This window comes from Hylaeus anthracinus, unplaced genomic scaffold (genome assembly GCF_026225885.1).
Source record: "Hylaeus anthracinus isolate JK02 unplaced genomic scaffold, UHH_iyHylAnth1.0_haploid 11981, whole genome shotgun sequence".
Classification (NCBI taxonomy): Eukaryota; Metazoa; Arthropoda; class Insecta; order Hymenoptera; family Colletidae; genus Hylaeus; species Hylaeus anthracinus.
Window position 1 is genome coordinate 2,288,774 of NW_026534329.1, and position 8,976 is coordinate 2,297,749.

General features: G+C 37.4%; 1 protein-coding gene across 1 annotated transcript in view; it reads right to left on the reverse strand.

Moving 5' to 3' along the window:
- Nucleotides 1–576: 576 nt before the first annotated feature.
- LOC128885497 (lysophospholipid acyltransferase 6) overlaps nt 577–8,976 on the reverse strand; it is a 20,217-nt gene continuing 11,817 nt past the window's right edge. Inside the window, exons 2-11 of the mRNA XM_054139576.1 lie at nt 6,064–6,209; nt 4,968–5,045; nt 3,533–3,624; nt 3,035–3,146; nt 2,699–2,834; nt 2,223–2,370; nt 1,940–2,145; nt 1,421–1,618; nt 1,155–1,306; nt 577–1,070 (exon numbers count right to left, since the gene is read on the reverse strand). Coding sequence (XP_053995551.1) covers nt 920–1,070; nt 1,155–1,306; nt 1,421–1,618; nt 1,940–2,145; nt 2,223–2,370; nt 2,699–2,834; nt 3,035–3,146; nt 3,533–3,624; nt 4,968–5,045; nt 6,064–6,209 — 1,419 coding nt within the window. The 3' untranslated portion in view covers nt 577–919. The remainder of the gene's footprint in view (nt 1,071–1,154; nt 1,307–1,420; nt 1,619–1,939; nt 2,146–2,222; nt 2,371–2,698; nt 2,835–3,034; nt 3,147–3,532; nt 3,625–4,967; nt 5,046–6,063; nt 6,210–8,976) is intronic.

An 8,976-nucleotide genomic window follows, 5' to 3' on the forward strand; every position in this document is an offset into this window, starting at 1 on the left:
TGCAAAGTTCGGTAAATTCTCTAATCCTTTATTAGAAATAACCAAAAGGGTAATAAATTACTTACCTACACATTGAAGCTTTATTTAATAAGTTTAACGTCCGAACAGTAATCGAATGTAGCAAGTTAAGTTATCAATAATTTAGAAGTGTTTAAGTTCTTTTAGAAATCTATAAAATCACGCAGTAAAATGATTATTCGCGTTTCAAAGCAGTATTATAAAAATATAGCATATATATCACGAGTCTACATTACTAGTTTAAATTCATACTTATGTAATGGGTCTTGAAGATTAGTCTCATTTCCGAAAAATATCTAATCTTCTGTTATCGATTCATAAGCACTATTGCCGTCAATAAAATATTTAAGAATAATGGTTGATAAATAAATATTCAGATTTATTTAAAATTAATAACGATATTATTGCGGATACGAAAAGTATAAAACTGTAAAATCGGTCATCAACTCTCATAATTAAAACTGTGTAATATGTCCTAAGTAAATGTTACAGTCTATTAATAATACTTACGGCAACACCGCGATAAGAAAAGGGGAGGGAGGAAAAGGAACATAAAAATGCTAAAGATGATCATCGTGTATTCGCGCGAACAATAAAATCTGCAGCTTTGCCAGGTCTCTTCTATTTGCTGGCGAACATTAAACGGCAAACGGTCTCCTTTCTTAACATATACACGAGACACTCATAAATATACGATATTATTCACTCACATTATATAAAACAACTATACTCTTTACACGCTCGACATAAAATCTGTATCGTTAACACTTCATAACAATAAATATCGTACGTATATATGTGCGCGTGTTTATATAATATATACATAATATTTAGATGTATAGTAAAACATTCATAAAAAATATGTTTCTCTCGTGACCGTTCGGTCGCGTTGAAATAGATTTCACATGATTTTGCGCGCATTCCCGTTGACTAATTCCTGAGAACCGTTTGGTCCCTTATCGGCGACCTTTGTGTGCGGTGGAATCTTCGGAAGACGTGGTGCGACGATTATTATAGCTAGGCCCATTAAATGTGGGATCAGGTATAAAAACCTAAAAAAAAAAAACAAAAATGGAAACACGTTATCATATCGCGTATAGTTTAGACGGAAAATATTTCTCCTTGGAGTTACTCACAGGTACACTCGAATACTTGGCATAAATTCCAAGAGTACAAAGCTGAAAGCTATATAGGACATCGTAATTCGTGTTGCAGTGAAAGTAAGCGCATCGTAAAGGAACTTTTTACTTTTGGACCCTAAAAAGTACGGGCGAATGTTGCGACGACTCTGTCGGAATAAGAAATGGAAGCTTATCAACCATGAATTGTATTTTCATAAGGAATAATGTTTTATATACGATATACTATTTTATGTGGGGTTATTCACTCGCGATCGACTTACAATTCTCGATACCATGGTGAAGAAGGCTCCGTTAGCGAACGTCATATAGTAACCGGGGTAGAACCCGTGCCACAAAGCGGAAAGGGCATACGTCCACAAAATTTTATTGGATTTGACTCTTTCATATACGATATACCTCAGCCACTTTGTGGTTCCTTTGTTCCAACTATCGATACTGTCCTTCAAACTCACGGACAACTGAAAATTAAAATAATTTCGTACAATAGATCATTTCTAAATTCGTTTACATCTGCAGGCACGTCGCTTCTGTCTTTTTTTTATTTTTTTTTTTGTTTTTTGTTTTTAGATATTGTATCACACAAGTTTTGTCCCGCTAGATCGCTGAAATATCACACTGTGCGTCACCCAGAAATGGGTGATAGGACTTTCCATTAAGGAACTAAACAAATTAATTTCAAAGGTAATAAAATTGATAATGATAAAATTTTAACTTTATAGGAATTTTCACCAGTTTTAGTTTGGCACCCAACGTGTTAAGTAGCAATAACGAAGGAATACCTCGAAACCAGCGACATCGACGTTGGAGTACAGATTCCAGTTGTTTTCGCCGTCTTTAGCAGACCAGTTGTACCCAATTCCTGAATTATTGCAGATCGCGTCAGCAAAAATCCAAGCGTGGTAATACTTGAAACGGACCAACATCGTAACCATCATCAAGTACCAGAACTTCTGGATTACCGTCGTGTTCTCTAAAAATTCTTTCTCTGAAAGGAAAACATAGCTTCGTCATAGCAAGAAAGTAAACGCGCGCATGAATACCAAACAGATGCTCGGATCGAACCTTTCAGTCTTTGAATCGAGTACGTTGGAATGAAAGTCACGAACATGGCGGCACATAGTACGCTTACTATGACTTTTTTTATCACGACGGGTGTAGGGGATGGCTCCAGGACTATCTCGTCGTAGTGACTGGAGCTTTTGTCGCAGCCCTGGAAGCATAATTTACCTATTCATTCGATCAGTCTTGGTTTGGTCGGTCGATCAGTGCGAGTTTGTATCACGTGCTTATAGCGAAGACATGGAAGTATCAAATAAAAATTATTTCAGCGCAGACAAAAATATTTTTAACCATTTTTTTTAAATTATATTAAACAAATACGTTGTTTCTATGGCGGAATCTTTTAAAAATTGTTTCACTGTCTGGTGGTACTTTCAAAACGATGGAGAAATGTAAATTGAAAATTCCGAATGAAAATTCTTAGGTCCGCTTAATTTAGATCGCCCTGTACAGAGAAAAACGTTTGCAATCGTGTTTACCGTCAGAGCTTTCCGTCCACTTAGGTTGTGTCCTTGAATGAAATCCATGTAATCACGATACAGTATCACCGGACCGGCCATCAGAGCTTGAAAATGGAAGACGTAGCTAAAGTACTCCAAAGTGCTCGGCATCTTTCTAAAATAAATCATGCATAATGGATTTTATCGCAGCCTACGATGAAATGAAGCGGCTAGACCTGAGTCATCGCGCGACGACGAGGGGGCGGCTCTTGAATATGAATGAAATGTCGCATAAGAAACGGCGTAGCCGTTCTTTGCCTTCTGGTATCGTGCACTAGCGGAATAAACGTCCGTTAGTGGAAGACGTCAACTCACTTCACGGCTTGATGAAGCTGCGATGGTGTGAGTTCCTCCTCGCGGCGTGTCAAGCCGTCGTGTATGCTGTACGCCAGGCTGGTCACCTTCTGTGTGATCACCATCAGCGGTCCTGCCATATAATCAGTTTCGTACATTTTTAACCGACTTTGAAATGGAGGAGGTTACTCAATTCGCCATGTATTCTGTTTCTTTTTCTTTGGGGGGGAGGGGCGGGGGGTGGGGAGGGGATCTATTCTACCTTTTCAAAAAATTTGTATTGTACTCTGTGGATATTCGTAAAGCCAAGAAAGATTGGAGCATGAGAAGGGAAATTTTACAACGAGAATTTCGGAGGAAGGTTGTTCAAGCTTTTAAGTGACTTATTTTTATTCATATAGGAACTCATAATATATATTGAAATGAAATGTATTTAATCACAAATATCGAATGTCAAAACAGACACACGACGGAAACTGAACTCGTGACGATCGTCAGGAGACGACAAGCAACACTTACCGGTGATATCGAGCGTATACGAGCTATAATTGTACATCTGTCGATGGTAGTGCACGCATGATAAGTAAGCCAACGCGGTCGTCAGCACAACCCTGAAACGTGTTACCAAGACGAGTTAGTAAGTTCAAGGGACGATCGTCGACCGTGGATGACGACAACAGACGCGAAAAGGCTTCGGAGTTTCATATCTCGCGATCAACGCGCGATTTTTCACGCGCGTGTCGCTAAATTAACAAAATGATTAAAGTTGTTCGAAGTAGTGGAACGTTCGAAAAGCGCGCAACTTTGGAACGTTGTATCTCGGGAACTAGACGGTAAAGTGATTTCCAATTTCAGTGGAATAGGTATCGATACTTAACTTGAATTTTTGGAAAATTGCAGAAAAGTTTTAAATAATTAATGTTTGCCTAAAGTATCTTAGGGAGAGAAGATATTCGTGATATTCGTAGTTACGTTCAACATTTTTTTTTTTTTTTTTTTCGAAAACAATTTACTTAATGGAAAATCTATTTCCGGGGGTTTATTATACATATATTGGATAATACAAAAATAATTTTTGTTGGGATGATTTCATGTAGATCATGTAGAAAAAAAATTGTTGAGTACAAGTGCGATTTTCACGTGTTCACGATGGCTTCTCACTTAACGGTGTTACTGCGCCGTAACAGGGTACGCGTTCTTGTAAATGAAGTTTATGGAAGACGGGGAGAAACATACGGAAATACCGTGCATAGTATGGCTAATGCACGTCAGAGGAGCACTGCACTATGCGATGCTCTATCGATCCAGGTATTATTGTGTTTAAGATTTGATCCTGCAGCCGAGAAAGCTGGACGACTAAACCCCTTCCAACCCGAGTTCTTTTAAATAAAGAGAGAAACGAAAGGCTCTTAAAAATATTAAGTTCTACCAGACTATACTATTTATTAAATTTATGATTTGCTAGAGTTAAGAGAGAGTAGTATATTATTTCTTGGCATTAATAGGAGCATAAATTAAAATGTCACAATTTTGTTTTTGTTGGACAAATACCTCTCTTATCATGTGGGATGACATATGTCTATTTCCGTTAGTTACATGACAAATAATATTGTTTTTTAAAATTGTAAAATTAAAGATAATTAACCTGTAAAATTAACTTCTGTAAGTTATGCCATTATCAGTACCTAGAAGCGATAAGAAAAAGTGTCAAGCACTATTACTTCCTCTATTCTATTTTTACTTATCGTAAATGGAACTCTACGAGCGAACGAAGTTCTGATAATTAATACAATGATAATTAGTACAGTAAGTCCTCCAGAATTTATTTGTGAGAATTTAACTATTCAGATGAAATGTTATCCATCTCTGAATCACGTATTTACGTGTCCGCAAAACGGAAGGACTTGCTCTATCAATAGTAACCAGAATAATTGTATGGTTGCATGTAACTTGCCTCTGCAGATTGCGAGGATTCTGTGTTCGCATTACTATGTAACATAATGCTGGGAGACCCGCGAGGTGTATCGTCTGTCTGGAAAAAGATATAAATTCATAAAGCATGGCGTGTTGATTCCTCTTAACTTTTTTAAATCTAATCGAAAGGATAATAAAAATAAAAATTTTCTTCGTGCAGGTGATTTTATACACTGCATAATTAATAACGACGAGGTTTGCAATTGTTTATACATAAAAGAGAATTCTACATTTAATCGTAACTACTCTTTCTTATTAATGCGTGAGAGCAAATCCTGGATAAGAAATAATCCATGCAGTAGTTTCGATTTAAGGCATTGATAAATTAAAAATGGCCGTGACATAATTCGACCTCGACTTAAAAATGCTAGTGACGGATCATTGCAGAAATATCTCGACTGATATCACCTGAATTAATATAGCAAGCTTCTTTTCTTCTTCTGATCCCCTTAAACTCTGTATTTGCGGATAGGGACGTAATATTAGCACTTACCGCAACTACAACGACGCAACCTTGATTGGCCATGAATCATGATTGAAGTTGCAGTCGGTGGAGCTACAGACTTTGCAATATACAAGTTTCATTCATCAACATTTTTCGTTTTCTATATTTTCATTAATCGAGAGATGTTTTATATTTCATATTTTCTAAATATCTGGTATTCGAATGGCTATATAACGAACACATTGTAAATTTACTTCGACTTCGACCATATTAGACGAGTATACGCAGACTTGTGCGACAGACTGTATATCCGCTTATCTTCATATCAAGCGCTTAACATGACCACTTGCACCTGAATGGAGACATGTAAACGTCTCATCTTCTGATACGTTCAAAACTCTCGAGTGATACTGAGATTTATCTGCAATCTTGATAAATACACATTGGTATTTCAACCTCCTCGATTTATCTCAAACTATTAATTTTTTTAAAACCCATGGCCTTTTGTGTATAATTGTAAACACTCTTGTATAATTTCAATGATTAATGACTTCACCCGACGACATTATTCTTACTCGTCAAACTTCTTCTCGGTCAATTAATTAAAGTCCAACGACACGGACTGACTTACTTGCCAAAGCAGAAATACCCAAGAGCGAGACCAATGATGAGACCAAAGACATGTCTGGTGGCTGCTGTTACGGCGAATGGGTTAAGGAACGTCCTTAAAAATCCGGCCAATACCAGTGCTGTGAATTGTGTCAGCAGGAAATTCACCTGCGTAGGAAAAAGGAACGTACTTACTGAATTAATAATAAATTAAGGGTAAGGTACTCGGTATTTTCCTTATTAGTCCTCTTCAGGATACAGATTATAATACACCGAGTGTAAGATGATGGAACCGTGTAAAAATAAAGAAAAAAATATAGAATAAAAGTTTCTGATACGTGGTTACTCGTCTGAGACAATATATGTGTACATGAATCGTTATTTAAATTTGATATTGGTGTTTGTAAACATTGACGGTGGTATCATATTTCACGTTATGACTTATTCGAGCTAGTTAAAGGACAATATGATTGTCGGTATTCAGATAATATGCCAACATCAATATTTAAACATTCCAATGTAAATAGAAGTAGTTAGTAAGAGACGCATTACTCGAGTCGTACAGTATGCGCATCCAATGGATACTTAAGATTAATTTCCTTAGAAAACGAAACTACGAATCAGAAAATTTTATTTTACATTAATTAACACAAACGCAGAGAAGAAGAAATACAAGCAAAGATAAGATATTATCTTTAATAGATACTCCAGCACAAGTGAAACGTTTATTTACTCCACATACGAAAAATTCGCTAAGGGTTATAAATCGGAGAAAATTGACCTATTGAGTCACGCCTGCCTGCAGTGTCAACGTTAGAATGGCAAAGAATGGAAAGTCAAGAGAATGAGTCAACTTAGCGGGGAAAAACTCGAGTAATGTCTTCAAGTGACAGATGTGTTCCACGGGGACGCACTAGCGTCGAGATGATTAATCGTTATCTCCGTCTTGACACACAATCGTCAAAACAGTCGGCCGAGTATCACGTTTCGCTCGCTCGAAGACAATTATGCAAATAGAAATTGTGTTTCCCCGAGAGTTCTTGCTCTTCGAGTTTAAGGGATTCCTTAATTCCACACCACATTTTTCCTCTTGGTGGAATTTTCAAATTACGTTTGAAAATTGTCAAGATGGTTTATTTTAATAGATTAAAATTAGTTGTAGTTAAGTTTCCAAGTTTGTATTTTTAATAAACATTCAAGATTAAACGTACCGTGTAATATTCATTAACTAACAATAAGAAAGCTTTTCCCTTAGGTTATATTGACAAGTTCTACTCTGTACGGGTCCCTATCGAATTCAAAGAAAAATTATGCAATTCATCTATAATTAAATAAAAATTGAGAAACATTCAAATTGTAGTAATTCCAGTGCCTATTCGCAAAGAATGACAGAACGTACGTTCTGCGAACTACGAAGGCCGACTATGACAGGGAACAACCACTTTACAGACTCCATTGTTTCCTCGTGTTCATAAAGCGTCGCATTCATCGAAAATAAAACGATATTTTTTTCCAAACGGGCGTACAAAACGTTTCACGTTGAAAAATACTGCGAATGCTATTACCGTGTTACGATTCTAGAATCGTTTGAAACGAGCAATTTGCTACGCTTGTCACCCACGAATGATGAAACACAGGTATACAGCAAACGTGGATACAGAAAATGTTGGAAGCTGATTTCTAGAAACTATGGAAGAAGGAAATTATAATTTTAGAATTTTCAAAACATGAGAAAAGCTTAATTTAAGAAGGGTCTCATCAAGTGATCCCTGGGGTAAAATTCGTTAGAAACTATTTGAGATATCAATACAATATGTATAAAAAAAGCAACTCAAGTTTAGTTCTCACATACCTGATCCAAAGCTATTGTTCTAAACTCGATCAAACGGATCGCAGATTCGAACTACACAGCTACGTCAAATGCGTGCATGCTGACTCGGTCTAATGACCCTTTCTGACCCGACGCGAGGAATTCCCCGGAACCAAGACAACTCCAATGCACAAAGAGAGAGAGAGACAGAGGAGGATAAGAACTCGACGGTGAACCCCCTGGTAGATACCTCACGATGAGAATTCAGTATATAAGACCAAGCTTCTGTCAAATGTGACATTCACACCAGTCAGCTTCACTCGAGAGCATTAGGAAGCTTGTGTTCTGCACTTCGAGGACTTTTGAAGTACTCCGCCATGAAGTTCATCGGCCTTACACTGGCTCTGCTCTGCGCAGTCGCATACACTGCTGCCCAACAAGTTCAACTCGAGGATGTAGAAGAATCCTACGTGAGTACACATCTCTTCTTTCATACGGGGTTCTTAGGAAAGCCCTTGATAATCCTTGTTGAAATGAACAACAAGGAAGAAAGAATAACTCTTCTTTACATTGTGGTCAATTTAACTGCAATATTTTGTTTACTTCGTGGCCACCGTAACTACACTTATATTGAACCTGAAAGTTCAGAGAGCACTAGTTTTTTTTTTTTTTCATTTCAAAGAAGCACTTTAATACAGGTGACTCCACCAAAAATGATTACTACCTTTTCTAACAAAATAAAAGGAAACATGTACAAATACAATTGCACAATTTGTTGAAGCTACAACGAACAGTATTTGAGAAAAATCATTATCTAAACGAAAAAGGGCACTTAACCTTTACTCTCAACACTTGAAGCCGAAATACAAAAGAATTTACACTATTTTCCGCGTTCACCCTAAGATTGACTGTTTTTCAGACTCCGGACCGCGTGAGGCGTGAAACAGGTGAGAACGATCGTGGATCTGTTGTGCTCCGTGCAGAGAAACCCTTGAGTGGCCCAGATAGACGACCATCGCTGGACCTCGATTACCATCAGAACTTGGGGAATGGAGCTAGCACCTATGGTGGCCTCAACATTCGTCCAGGACAGCCTGCTCAGCCACATCTGGGTCTTCAATACGA